Raw genomic sequence first — 13937 nt, 5'->3', positions numbered from 1 at the left:
TAGCTGGGACCACAGGCGCCTGCCACAATGCCCAGCCATTTTTTGGTTGCAGCCATCATTGTTGTTTGGCGGGCCCGGGCTGGGGATTTGAACCCGCCACCTTAGGTGTATGTGGCTGGCGCCTTAGCCGCTTGAGCCACAGGCGCCGAGCCCACTTAGGAAATTCTTAAAGGATCTTCTGGGACTAACTCGACCTAAATGTGTCCTGGGAGGGTCACCTGCCTGATGGCCACCAAGCCTGTGATGCTGTAGGAGCGTCATTTGTGTATTAAAAGGCCACTTTTCCAGGAGAAATGCTGTGGATACATTAAGCTGTCGCCTGTTCTTTGGAGAGCCATTATTAATGGAAAACAATAGATTAATAGTTTTAAAACGCTTGTTCAATAAGTAATTTTTATGGTTCTGGATAGAGCCCATTAAACATTTCTGTGTGTTATTATAAAGAAGTTTTAAGCGTAAAATCATAAAGTCAATAATCAGAGAATTAGTCACAGCGGCCAGCCACAGGCCATTAGTTTCAGGCGCTGTCAGAGACACCTGTGGCTTTTGAGGGAGAGTTTTCATTTCACTCATTGCAGGCAGCTCCAGGTGGGGACCGAGAAGTGACAGTGCCTGCTGCCTTCCACAAACTTGAGGGGACAGCAAGCAGGTGTGAGCAGCGGGGTGCCAGGCAAATATTTACAAAGTGCAAACGTGAAGGCAAAACTGAAAGCAGCCAGGTCAATTTGCACAGCACTTATTTCCCCAGTGATCTGCTTTTCAGAGCCTCCCTCAGCCAGAGGGGCGGCCTTGATCTCTAGCTAAAGATAGCAGTGGAGGCTGCCGGTGCTTTGGAAAGGAAAGTGCGTCACCAGAGAATCCCCCGCAGAAAAGCCACCGCGGAGCGGTTTTCTGAAATAGCGTATTCATCTCCCATCAAACGCACAATCGAGCCAAGTGTTTGAAGATGAAACTGTGAGCTTTTAAAAATGACTTTTCAAAAAACCATGACAAAAGCAATACAAGATAATTGTGGAAACTAGAGGAAAGCCGAAGGAGGTAATAAAAACTGCCTATAATCCCTCTGCCCAGAGATATTCCTCTTCATATTTCACGCATTTGACAAATATTTATTGAGAGCCCTCTACGTGCCAGGCCTGGCTCGAGGCGCCTGGGATGCGGCGGTGAGCAGCTTAGACAAATACCCCTGTGCCCCGTGGAGCTGACATTTCGGTGGAGGGTGACAGATAATAAATAGAATAAGTCAGTCAGTGAGATAGCAGGGGAGAAAGCAGTAAGCGCTTCTGCAAAGGACACGGAAGAGCAGGATAAAGGTGGCCTTGACATGGTGGTCAGAGTGGGCGTCACTGAAAAGGTGACTCAGAGGAGGTGGGGCAGTGAGCCTTGCTTATACCAGGAGAAGAGGGTTCCAGACAGAGGGCACAGCCAGTGCAAAGGCCCTGGGGCAGGAGTGTGGCCTGGATGCCTAAGAAATGGCAGGTGGGCCAGCAGGCCTGCAGTGATGGGAGGGAGGAAGAGAGGGGGGAGAGGGCTGTCAGACAGGTGAGGGGAAAATCACATAGGGCTTTCAAGGACTTTGGCTCTTCCACTGAGAGGTCTGAACAGAGGAGGGACTTGATCGAAGTTTTGAACAGGTTCCTCCTGGCTGCAATGTGGAATACAGATAACAGGCCAGGGTAAAGCCAGATCAGAGAGGAGGCAGCTGCAGAAACCCAGTCCAGTGTCAGGGCACAGTGCCTCATGCCTATAATCCCAGCACCTTGGGGGGCTGAGATAGGAGGATCACTTGAGGCCAGGAATTCAAGACCAACCTGAGCAACACAGCAAGACCCCCCCCCCCCCCGCCATCTCTATTAAAAAAAAGAAAGAAAAATGAGCTGGGTGTTGTGCTGGGCACCTGGAGTCCCAGCTACTCAAGAAGTTGAGGCAGGAGGATTGCTTGAGCCCAGGAGTTTGAGGTTGTGAGCTAGGATGATGCCATTGCAGTGTAGCCAGGGTGACAGGGCAAGATTCTGTCTCTACCTCACCACCAAAAAAAAAAAAAAAAAAACGAACCCCAAGCCAGAGACCAGAGTGGGGAGATGGAGTTAGATTCTGAAGATAAATGGGAGATAGAACCTAGAGGCTTTCCTATTGGTGTGTATCTTTCCAGGCCTTCTTCAGTTACTGCTTTTTTGTTAATCCCCTCTAGGTTAGGAACTTCTGGGTAGAGCAATTTTTGTTTGGGTGTCTGCCGCTTCTGACCTGTCAGAGAAGCAGCCTTAGCCAGCTCAGTCCAAGCTTATGTCCCTTTCACCTCACAGGTGCTTGGAGGGCTCCTGACCACCTGGATTATTTTCTTGCCAGATGTGGCTACTTCCTGCATCAGGAACCCGATGGTGACTTCATTTTTCAGGCTCAGTACTCGGCCTGCTTTGTGCAGAAGGAGGTGGGTCTGGGACATATTTGTGTGTGTGTCTGTGTGTGTGTGTGTGAGAGAGAGAGAGAGAGAGCGAGAGATTGCTTGAGCCCAGGAATTTGAGGTTGTGAGCTAGAGAGAGAGAGAGAGAGAGGCCCAGATTGGAGTACAGTGTCATGATCACAACTCACTGTAACCTCTAACTTCCAAGCTCAAGTTATCCTCCTGCCTCAGCCTCCCAAAGTGCTGGGATTATAGGCCTAAGCCACCATACCTGGCCAGAAACATATTTTTATTTTAGGGTGACTTTTTTTTTTTTTTAAGAGACAGAGTCTCACTTTGTTGCCCTTGGTAGAGTGCCTTGGCGTCACAGCTCACAGCTACCTCCAGCTCTTAGGCTTAGGTGATTCTCTTGCCTCAACCTCCCAAGTAGCTGGGACTACAGGCACCTGCCACAACGCCCGGCTATTTTTTTGTTGCAGTTTGGCTGGGGCCAGGTTCGAACCTGCCACCTCGGTATATGGGGCTGGTGCTCTACACACTGAGCCACAGGTGCCACCCCAATTTTAGGGAGACCTCTTTCTTTTGAGACAGAGCCTCAAGCCGTCACCCTGGGAAGAGTGCTGTGGCATCACAGCTCACAGCAACCTCCAACTCCTGGGCTTAAGCTTTTGCCTTAGCCTCCCAAGTCGCTGGGACTATAGGCACATGCCACAAGGCCCAGCCATTTTTTGTTTGTAGTTGTCCTTGCTGTTTGGCAGGCCTGGGTTGGATTTGAACCTGCCAGCTTTGGTGTATGTGGCTGGCACCTTAGCCGCTTGAGCTATAGGCATGGAGCCAGGGAGACTTCTTGATGGGGTCTCTTGGGATGCTTCCATTCTGGGAGACAAAAGGGGCTAAGCCTGAGCTCAGAAGTCAGGTAAGGCAATGCGGCACCATGATGTTTCTGCAGATACCCAGCTGAGGGAGATGAGAGGGTTTTGCCCTGGAGGAGTTTACAGGCAGAGATATCAGAAGCTGCCTCCTTCAGGCAGTCTTCCTGAGGGCCACTCCTCTGAGCAGTGGACCTGCTTCTCCCATCCCACCTGCCACCCCACTAACAACGTGCTCATAGAGCCCTCTTAGGCTAGACCTGGAGTCTGGGGGAGGGGGGGACAGGCCTGCAGTTTTGCCTCAGGACCTGGTATACAGTAGGAGCTCAGTAAGTGCTTAAGGATGTGAATAAATGGCGCTGAGGCATTGCAGAGGCTGATGGACCGCCCCCACTTGCATAGGCTCCTTACACGCTTCCGAGACGTATGACTCTAAAATGTGCAGAAGTAAGATGTTTTTGTGTTCTTTTTCTTAAACTGGCCCTCCCTGCAAATTACATGAGCGTCAGGCCCCACGTAATCTGGACCCTGCCTGGGGAAGGCTCAGGGAAGGGGACGTGGGAGCTGGGGTTGGAATGGGGGCTTATGCCAGATTCGGGGGGCGGTGGTGCTGCTGCTGTTGGGGGGCCAGGAAGCTGGCTTGCTGGAGGCTCTGGTTTCAACAGCTGCCGACCTCCTGGGCACTCTTGTTGCTTTGATTCCTGAGAGAGAGAGAGAGCGCGCGCGCGCACACGCACAAACTGTCCCTCGGGACTGCCCTTATTATTCTTTTCTCTCTTTTCTTCCTCTCACTTTCATTTCCTCTTTCCTTTATTTCTTCCTCATCTTCCCTTAACACAGCAGAGTTTGAGTGTGGCTGTGGTCTATTGTGGGGAAAGGAATTTCCACAACTATCGCTCTTCTCCTCTTTCCCTCCCCCTGCCCTTCTCCCTCCTTCTTGAGCCCTGTCAGCGCACACTGTCCCCCAGGCCCCACTACAAAACCCAGACTTGGGCTCTTCCTGTGTGGCCGGGGGAGGTCAGCCTGGGTGGGCTCTCGAGGGACCAGCTGGTTTGACATCTCTGAAGCCCCATCTCGCACACGGTAAATATATAGCCACACACCCTCCACTTTCTCCTCCAAGCCTCAGCTGGCTCATCTGTAGTATGGGACCAAGAAGGCCAACCACATGAGGCAACAGTGAGGACCAGAGCAGACAACCCGTGAATGACGTCTGTCTACTGTCAAGGGACGTTCTGTCCAACCAAGTTTGACCTTCCTCACATCCACAAGTGTCTCCCATGCCTGAGGGCTTCCCTAGTGGGGGCTGAGTTGCCAGAGCCCAGACACCAGGCCCTGGTTCTGCAGCCTCTGAGTCCTTGGGGGCTGGGGTCTTACTTCCCCTCGTCTCGCATGAGACCCGCCCAGCTTCCAGGCGCTTCGTGTTCATCATGTTTGCTGTGAGCCGTCACTGACCTATAATTGCAGCCTATTAACTGTGTTTTCCCCTCTCATTTGTACACATGAATTTTTGCCCTACTTCCAGAAAGCAAATTACAGGTTGGAAATCAGAATATTTCGAAAAGGGGTGACAAGTTTGGAGCAGAGTGATCGCTACATAATGAAGTGTCCAGTGCTAATGTTGAGGCTGGACTACGAGACCGTCCACTGCACATCCACATTCATCCAGGTAACAGGTTCAAATGGCCTGGGAGGCAGCAGCGGAGAGGCCTCCCCAGGATAGCTTCTCTCCATAGTACACAGCAAGTGATCCTGGCTCCTGAGCCTTAGGACGTAGCCAGAGGGGGAGGTGGCAGCAGGAAATACACTGTGGCATCATTCTCCACAGACATTCTTGGGTACCAGCTGGGTGCTGGCCCTTGCCGGGCTTTTGTTTGAGCAAGGAGGGCTGAGATGGGACAGGGGCGATAGACTAAAGGCTCAGAACTGATCCTGATTTCCCACCACGGGAGGCTCAGTGGAGCCTCGTGGGTTATCACCAAAGCTGCAAATTTGTATCTGTATGTTTTTCTCTGGATGAAAACTGTTGCTGGTTTGAAGGCTCCTTTTTAACCTGGGTAATGTCAAAGAATTATAGAGCTCAGCCACGATCAGGTGGAATACTTCCATTGTAAAGACTGGGGAACAGAAGTTTGGGGATCCCAAATGCAATTGTCAGCTCTTCCACTGCCTTGTGGGCTCCTCGGAAGTGGTTTCTCTCTAGCTTTGGGGGAGCCTCTGTGAGCTAAACAAGATTTGGGGCCGGTTATGAACTCCAACTTCAGGGACTATCTTGTAGCAGAAATGAGTGAGCCAGATTGAGGTGGCAGTACAGTTTTGTTCATTCCTTCCCTCCCTGATTGACCAAACACAGGCCATTTGCTCTTTGCCTGGTGCTGTCATAACCCCTTTGCAAGTATTAGCTCATTTCGCCTTCATGGCCATCTGTGTGGTAGGTGCTATCACAGTTCCAGTCTCCAGGCAGAGAGTGGTTAGGAGAATTGCCAGGGTCCTGCAGCCGGCATATGGCAGAGCTGGGCTTTGAACCCACGCACATCCTCAACAAGGCATGGCTGCCATGTGCACTTAAAAAGGTGGGAGGGATAGGTGGTGCCTATGGCTCCAAAGGGTAGGGCGCTGGTCTCATATGCCAGAGGTGGTGGGTTCAAACCCAGCCCTGGCCAAAAACGCCAAAAAAAAAAAAAAGGTAGGAGGGAGCTAGGCATGGTGGCTCCTGTCTGTAATCCTAGAATTCTGGGAGGCCGGGGTGGGTAGATTGCTTGAGTTTAGGAGTTTGAGACTAGCCTGAGCAAGAGCAAGACCTTATCTCTAAAAAACAGCCAGGCATGGCTCAGTGCCTGTGGCTCAAGTGACTAAGGCGCCAGCCACATATACCTGAGCTGGCGGGTTCAAATCCATCCTTGCCCTGCCAAACAATAATGTGAGCTGCAACCAAAAATTAGCCGGATGTTGTGGCTGGGGCCTATAGTCCCAGCTACTTGGGAGGTATAGGCAGGAGAATCGCTTGAGCCCAGGAGTTTGAGGTTGTTGTGAGCTATGATGGCATAGCACTCTACTAAGGGCAACGGAGTAAGACCCTGTCTCAACAAAAAGATCTATATTTAATTTTATTTAATTAATTTATTTTTTTGAGACAGAGTCTCATTATGTTGCCCTTGGTAGAGTGCTGTGACATCACAGTTCACAGAAACCTCAAACTCTTGGGCTTAAGTGACTCTTAGCTTCCCAAGTAGCTGGGACTATAGGCGCAAAAAAAATCTATATTTAAAAAAAACGCAGGTGGGCGGAGAAATCCCCTTGCACTCCAGCCCTGCTCCTTAAGGTTGGGAAAGAAAGGACTTTGGGGCAGGCTGGGCGTGGTGGCCACAGCAGATATGCTGTTGTTGGTCCTAAGAATCATGGGGCCCTGCCCCAGGGTACCCAAGCATTGCCACTGTCTGGTATTCCCAGGCTAGTCACTTCCCTCTCTGCATGGGGCCTGTGATTCTGGAAGCTGCCGCCAGGGGACGGCATTGCTGGTGTCACACGACACTGGGCCCAACTGCTGAGAAAAGCAGCACCTACTCCTGGCCTAGGTGCAGACCTTTTTGTCTGTGCCTTTGAAGCCCAGATGCCCACAGCCCACATCCCTGACATCCTTCACTAGCTGCAGTGTGGGAATGCCTGGGCGCCCCCCATCTCCGAATGGAGACGCACAGGGGTGGGCAATACACAGGTGACAGAAGACAGGTCTCCACTGCCCCAGCCTCCCCTCCAGCACCTCCCCGCATCTGAGAACCTCATCGAATTGACTGATTCATTCCCGGTGACTTCTGCAGCTGCCGTTTCCGCGGCTGCACCTTGAACTTGCATTAAGTTTTAATTAAAGCCGTTTCACCAGCCTTGCCCTTGGCTAAATGCAGCTGTGGGCACAGGGCACATAGATATTTAATACTCTGCCTCTCCCCGCTGATGGCGCAGGGTGCCCAAGGGTGTACCCGAGCCGTGCCCTGTTCGCAGCGATCCGCGAGCTCGCTTAAGTGTGCCCACAGGCCCTGAGCGGGAGGCCACCGCAATAACTATTCATTGCCCTGGGTTAAGTGTGCCCAGGGGCACCCGTAAACTCAATGCAGTGATTAGCGATTGCTCCCAGCGAAGGCTGCCGGTGCTCCTGCTCAGTGTCCATGGGCCCTAAATATAGCCTCCTCCTGGCGACTTAAAGGGCACCGAGCCTTTAGGCTGTGCTGGGTCATACCTTCCCTTCCTTCTTTTATCCGGATCATTTCCCTCCTTCTTAGAGCCCAGCCTTGGGGCTTCACTGCTTCCCTGGGGTTGCAGCCGGGACTGGGGCATGGCCTCAGAGGGAAAATGCTGGTTGCTCTGCAAAGCGTAGGCATCTTTCCCATTTCTTCCGCCTGGCACCCTAGGTGAAAGCAGTACCCCCAAAGCAGGGAAATGGTGGGGATCACTCCAAGGGCTCTCTGTGGGAGGTCCTGAGCCTGCTGCCAGTTTGTGTATGGGGGGGTCTTTGGAGCTGAGGGACGGCAGAGCTGGGGAATGAGAAGGCTGAGAGGCTGGGGCCTCTGCTCTGACCCACCCTCTTCCTTCTGCTCCCAGGATCCCCACCCTGTCCCTGCTTTGGGTAAGGGATTTGTCAGGGTGAGTCAGTCCCCCATAGCTTCAGTCTCCTTACCTTGTACAGGGTGGGCAAGATCCTCTCTGCTAGGCTGTGGTACTCTGGTGCAAAACCAAAGAGGAGTTTGCACTTGAGAGAACAGCTGGGGAGGGCAGGAGGCTCCAGGGGAGGTCTGCAGGAGCTGGGGGGCTCCTGGGAAGGCCTCTGGCTGCACCATCACTAGGACCCCTCCTCTGTGAAATAGAATAGTGCCACCCTACAGGATGGCTGCGAGTCGTGGGTGTGGTAGGAGGAGCAGCTGTCCTGGTTTGCCTGGGACAGTTTTAGCACTTAAAGTCCCACACTGGGAACCTCCTCACTCCTGCAGAAACTGGGTTGGCTGGTCACCCTAGGTACTGGGTGACTGGTGTGCACAGACGTGTGCTCTGGGCTTGTAGAAACACTTTCTCTGCCCTTGCTTAATGGATTCGAAATGGAAAGAAAAAGATGAAGAAATGGGTGACCCAGGGAGAAAAACACAAGGGGGGGTCTGCTGCAGTGGGCCCACCAGAAAGCAGGTTCTGTATGGGGTCGATGCCATCATATTCTCTCTTGGTTGCACCAGCTGTGCCTGAGACCCCAGCTGCCCCTTTGGCTGGGCCCAGGGCGGCAGCTGAGGCGGCAACATTTCCTTGGGTCTGTTGACACTTGAGTTCCAGAACATAAATGTTTTTCTTGTCTTAATGAACAAACAATCTGGCGCCCGCTCTCTCGCTATCCTCCTGCCGGGGTGACTGCCGGTGCTCCGAGCACTGGCAGAGATGTTTGCTCACTTGCCTTTGTGTGCCGCTTGCCAGGACCTGTGGCTTCCTCTTTGTTCTGCAGGTCTCCCGGCCCCTGCCCCCGGGGATCCACAGTGGACAGGTATGCTGGGCAGCAGCCAGTCTCTGCCAAGCCCAGGGGGTACTTGGGAAGCTCTGAGTTGGGAGGTTTCGAGATCGCCTGTCCTCCTGGGGAGAATGTCAGTGGACAGCACCAGGCTCTTAGCTGCCAAAGCTGGAAGCTTCTCCTGGTAGAGACCTGAGGCCACCTGAGCCCTGAAGTGGGGACCCTGACTTTGGGGTCTTGGCTTCCAGTCAAGCCTCGCCACCCAAAGATTCTCTGGGCACAGTCGGCAGTGATGGGGAGCTTATTCCTTTGCAAGGCCACCTGTTTGCACACTGCACAGCTGTGGCCCGGAACTTTCCTTCTGTGGGTTCTAGGAGGGTTTCTCGCAGCCTCCTGGAAGGAGCCAGTCTCTTTTTATTTCACATCCCTTGGATATTTGGGGTCAGTGAGTGTGCTCCTCCTCAAGCCCCATTTGCACGGTCAGGAACCCACCTTTTTTTTTTTTTTGCCAGGGCTGGGTTTGAACCCACCACCTCCAGCATATGGGGCCGGTGCCCTAACCTTATGAGCCCCAGGTGGGGCCCAGGAACCCACCTTTATTCAAGGCCACTAAAGGGTGGCACTAAAGGGTGGCAAATGGAACCAAGGACAGGGCTCCGGTTGTGCCCTGCCTGCGTCTCACACGGGCTGACCAGTTGCACTGCTGTTAGGGGAGCAGTGTGTCCGTGCTGTCAGCCACACTTGCTGAGCAACCCTGCTCAGGACCTGCTTCAACGTCTGGTTTATCTTCTTCCCTGAGTGGCCTGCTGTCCTACTGCCTGGTCCAGCCCATGCTCCCCATGGCCCTGCCACCTTCCTGAGTGTCCCCTCATGTGCCCTTTCTCTTTGATACCTGGTGGCCATGTCTCCCTGGCCAGATGGTTTGTGAATGTGTTCTATTTCTCCAGACTCCATGGCTGCTGTCTCTTCGAGGGGAGCTGGTGGCTTCTCTGGAAGATGCCAGCCTGATGGGATTGTATGTGGACATCAACGTCACCACTGTCACTGTCCAAAGCCCAAGACAAAACCTTCTTCAGAGGCCGGAGGTCAGTAGGCCTCCCTGGTGTGCTGCAGCCCTGCCAGGCTGTGGGGCCACTAAGACACAGTGCCCAGAAGAGCAGTTTGCTACCCCTCCAGCTCCGATTCAAATGTCCACCTGTGAGACTGGACAGATTTAGGCAGGCGGCTTCGAAAATTGGGCCCCATTAGTGTAAAGTGCTCCGCTCGGCAGATGAGGGGCTCCTGCAATCATGTACTCAGCTCGTCCTGATCATGGTGGCAGGAGCGTAATTACCATCTCTTTAAATAGCCCAAAGTTGCGGTGTAAGAGAAGACGGCTCACATGACATTTGCTCCCAGCTCGCTTCTTGCTAAAAATATCCAGGCTAAATAATATTTCCTGGTTGCATCGGCGCAGTGGTCCCTGACCTGGGCTCTATAACACTAGGGGGTTGAGTCCAAAGACTAGTTCAATGGTGGGAGGGGACCCTGCGGAGGGAATTGGCATTTGGAAGGAGCAGTTTTAGAGGCCGCATGGGAGACCTTCCTGCCTTGCCAGGTGCTGAACACCTCTGCCGACCTCCTGCCACTCTGGCTGGTGAGCGGCCACTACGCCTATTCTCTAGAAGCCGCTTGCCCCCTGGGTAAGGCCCAGGAGCACCCCTGATGTCCACCTTTCCACCTTCATCTCTCTCTGGTCCCCTTTGTTTTTTTCTCTGCCCTGGGCACCTTTGTCCCCTCTGTCCAACTCCACTCTCTTTTCCTAGGGCCGACCTTGGCCGTGCCTTCTGAAATGCTTGGGACAAAGAGAAGCTTGCTTTTGTGGGAAAATGTGTGCTTATGTGCATGTGTGCAGAGTCAGGTGGCTTATGGAGCGTGAGGAGTTAAGATTACCTCCCAAAGACCTGCAAACCTGAGCTCTGAGTACTCCTAGGAGGTCCCAAGGTGGCTGGAGGGAGTCTGAGAACAACAATGGGAGAAGGTCTGCAGTCCCGTCAGACCCTGCAGGGCTCTGTGTTCTGAGGACAGTGGGGACCCTTGATCTGGACTATCCATGGTATATGTCATAGCTATTTTGTTCAGCCTAGGGTGACACCATTACCATGTGCTTTATGGAAGATCACTTCCTATCTCCAGAGAATTTAAATTTTAAAGAACTTGGTATGCAAAGGTAGGCAGATCAAAGCCTTCGTCCTGTGTGGGTAGATCAGAGATGACTTAGATTTTATGTTTGTAGAGAATTTTATCGTGGTCTGAGTTTTAGGATCAGGGCTCTGGGGAGTTTCGGGGATTGGCTATGACCTTGCCAAGGGTCCCAAACCTCTCTTCCCCTGTTCATGATGTTATGAAATCCCTTTACATGGAGACAGATGCTTTCATTTAGCAACTGCAGAGCTATCTTAAAATGTCCCCTTGAGAGGGCTGACACAACAGCATTCTTGCTAAAGTGTAAACAACTGGTACCACGTATGAGCTGTATTTCTTTTTTTTTCTTTTTGAGACAGAGTTGCCCAGGCTAGAGTGCCGTGGCATCAGCCTAGCTCACAGCAATTTCAACTCCGGGATTCAACTCCTGTCTCAGCCTCCTGATAGCTGAGACTACAGGCTCCTGCCACCACACTCAGCTAATTTTTCTATTTTTAGTAGAGACAGGGGTCTTACTCTTTTTTTTTTTTTTTTTTTTGAGACAGTCTCACTGTGTCACCCTTGGTAGAGTGCTATGGTGTCATAGCTCACAGCAACCTCAAACTCTTGGGCTTAAGCGATTCTCTTGCCTCAGCCTCCCGAGTAGCTGGAACTATAGGCGCCTGCCACAATGCCTGGCTATTTGTTGTTATTGTTGTTGTTGCGGTTGTCATTGTTGTTTAGCAGGCCCGGCGGGCTCAAACCCACCAGCCTCGGTGTATGTGGCTGGCGCCCTACTCACTGAGCTATGGGCACCGAGCTAGGGGTCTTACTCTTGCTCAAGCGGTCTAGAACTTCTGAGCTCAAGTGATCCTTCTGCCTCGGCCTCTAGAGTGTTAGGATTACAGAGGTGAGGGATTACACTGCGTCTGACTTGAGTTATATTTCTCAAGGGCAGCTTTGGTAATGGAAGGGGCAACAGCATGGGTCACCACAGCTGGAGACAGGCTGGGCAGACACAGACATCTCCGCAGCTTCCCTGTTGGTATCTGCTTCTTTATGGGCTTTTGCAAATGGCAGGGTCCTGCCTGTGGATCCACCACCACCCTTTCATCCATGTGCCCGAAAAGTGTGTCTTTCTCTGTGTCATGTGTCCTACCCCATCCCAGTGTCATCCCAGCCAGAGTCGGAGGTCTTAGTTCTTATCCCCAAGCAGAGACTGGGTCTGGTCAAAAGAGGTTCCCGTATCAAGGAAACCCTGAACCTAAGATTCGTCCGAGTCCACCAGTCCAACATCTTTACAGTAACCGAAAACAGAGATTTTGTGATGGTCAGCATCCCAGTGGCTGACGTGCTCCAGGTCCAGGTGCGTTTTATGGGGGCATCTCTGTCCAGCCCTTTCTCCATGTGGAGCCAGAAACATGGACAGTGGGTCTTTGGGGTTGGCTGGACTTTGCCTTTTATGGGCCTGAGGCCCAGCACTCTTGCCCAGGTGGCCCTCTGGGAGGACGGTCACAGATGCATGTGTAGCCTGGCAAAAAGTGGATGATCTTTGTCTTGGGCTTTGAAGAATATTTCTCTTCCTCATTTTACTAATTTAATATCAACAATTCCTTGTTGTTCTATAGCAATGCCAAGAAGGCCCAGGGATGCAAACATTCTATAGAGTAGACCTGAGCCTGGAATTTGTCGAAATGGCCACCCCAGCCCTCTGGACAGTGGAGAGTTTCTTCCAGTGTGTGGGTGAGTGAGGCACCATGAGGGTGTGCCCGTTGTAACAGGCACATGTCACACGAGCCCTCTTTCCCTGGCCCCGTGGTCCTTTTTTCTGTGATAGTGTTTTTCTCCCTGGGCCCTACAGGTCCCACACCCAGCCAGGTAAGTGATGGTGTCAGGCACACTGATTGGAACTGGCATGAAAACAAGAGTGTCATAGGAATTAAGAGGTAGGTGATGTGGTCCCTGGCTGTGGAGTCAAAATGCCAGGATGGTGGCAGGGGTGCCTCAGCTTCCTAGCCAACTTTAGGACCTCAGAAGGTTACTTAATATGGCTAAGCCTCAATTTTTTCATCTGGAAGATAGGAGCACCAGTCCTTATTGAGAAGCCTGGATGAGATGATGGGAGGAAGGAGCTTAAGTGAGCTATTTCCATTTTGATCCATCCAGCTGTTTCTGTGTGGGCTCCAGCTCCTCAGGCCACTTCACAGACAGATCAGGCTCTTTGGCAAAGAGCCCTCCATGGATGCAACTTATTTCTCAACCCAGAAGGAACCTTCTAAACGTGGTGTGTGTCCACCCCGCCAGGATGCTGGGATTGCATCTTAAAAGGGGTTTTTGGTGAAAGCGCAGCTACCAGGCAACCTGGTATTCACACATGCAAAACCACCAGGAGCAAAACCCATTGGAATACAGCATAAGGAAATACGCATAATTCACAAATGATGTCGATCACTTTCATCTTATACTTCCTAACTGTCCTCAATGGAAGACAGACGCGAAGGAGATTTAACTCAGATGTTAATAGCGCAAGAATGCCCCGTTACCAGGATATGATGTTTCGGTGCTGCATAAAAATGTAATTATATTCAGAACTATATTTAAAGATTAAAAGGGGGACTGCCTTCCACATCTAGCCCCCAAATCAGAATTAGAAACAAAGAAAAAGGCAGGATGGGGGATGAGTTCTAGCCGTCTGCTAAAAATGGAAATGTTTCTCGAAAGTTTTTACACATTTCGGCTGTTTTTATTTTAACAGTTTCCTGCAGTGATGACATTAATTTTGGAGCGAGAGGGCTAGAACTTTATGCAACAGATATTCCCTAAGCACTTGCCACGGGTGAGGCCCCATGGGAGGCTCAGGTGGGAACAGAAGCTGCTAGATTTGGTTCTTGTACTCAGTAGGGTCCTGACTGGAAAGGGAGGTAAGGAAGGTCCAGAGGATTAAACCAGGGAGAAGGGGTACTTGGGGGAGACGCCAAAGAGTGGATGATCTTTGTCCTGGGCTTTGTTTTTTTTTTTTTTT

The 13937-nt window shown here is 51.8% G+C and overlaps 1 protein-coding gene across 1 annotated transcript in view; it reads left to right on the top strand.

The window, feature by feature from the left end:
* The window catches only part of CUNH1orf127 (chromosome unknown C1orf127 homolog), a 25246-nt gene that overhangs the window by 2381 nt on the left and 8928 nt on the right, over positions 1-13937 (top strand). Inside the window, exons 2-8 of the mRNA XM_012807250.1 lie at positions 2304-2428; positions 4796-4939; positions 8750-8788; positions 9700-9837; positions 10350-10434; positions 12085-12281; positions 12544-12658. Of these exons, the coding sequence (XP_012662704.1) occupies positions 2304-2428; positions 4796-4939; positions 8750-8788; positions 9700-9837; positions 10350-10434; positions 12085-12281; positions 12544-12658 (843 nt within the window). The remainder of the gene's footprint in view (positions 1-2303; positions 2429-4795; positions 4940-8749; positions 8789-9699; positions 9838-10349; positions 10435-12084; positions 12282-12543; positions 12659-13937) is intronic.

Source organism: Otolemur garnettii, unplaced genomic scaffold, assembly GCF_000181295.1.
Source record: "Otolemur garnettii isolate 467f Iridium unplaced genomic scaffold, OtoGar3 scaffold00067, whole genome shotgun sequence".
In the NCBI taxonomy this organism is placed as follows: domain Eukaryota; kingdom Metazoa; phylum Chordata; class Mammalia; order Primates; family Galagidae; genus Otolemur; species Otolemur garnettii.
The sequence above is the reverse complement of the archived record's forward strand: the minus strand, read 5'-3'. Positions and strand labels throughout refer to the sequence as shown.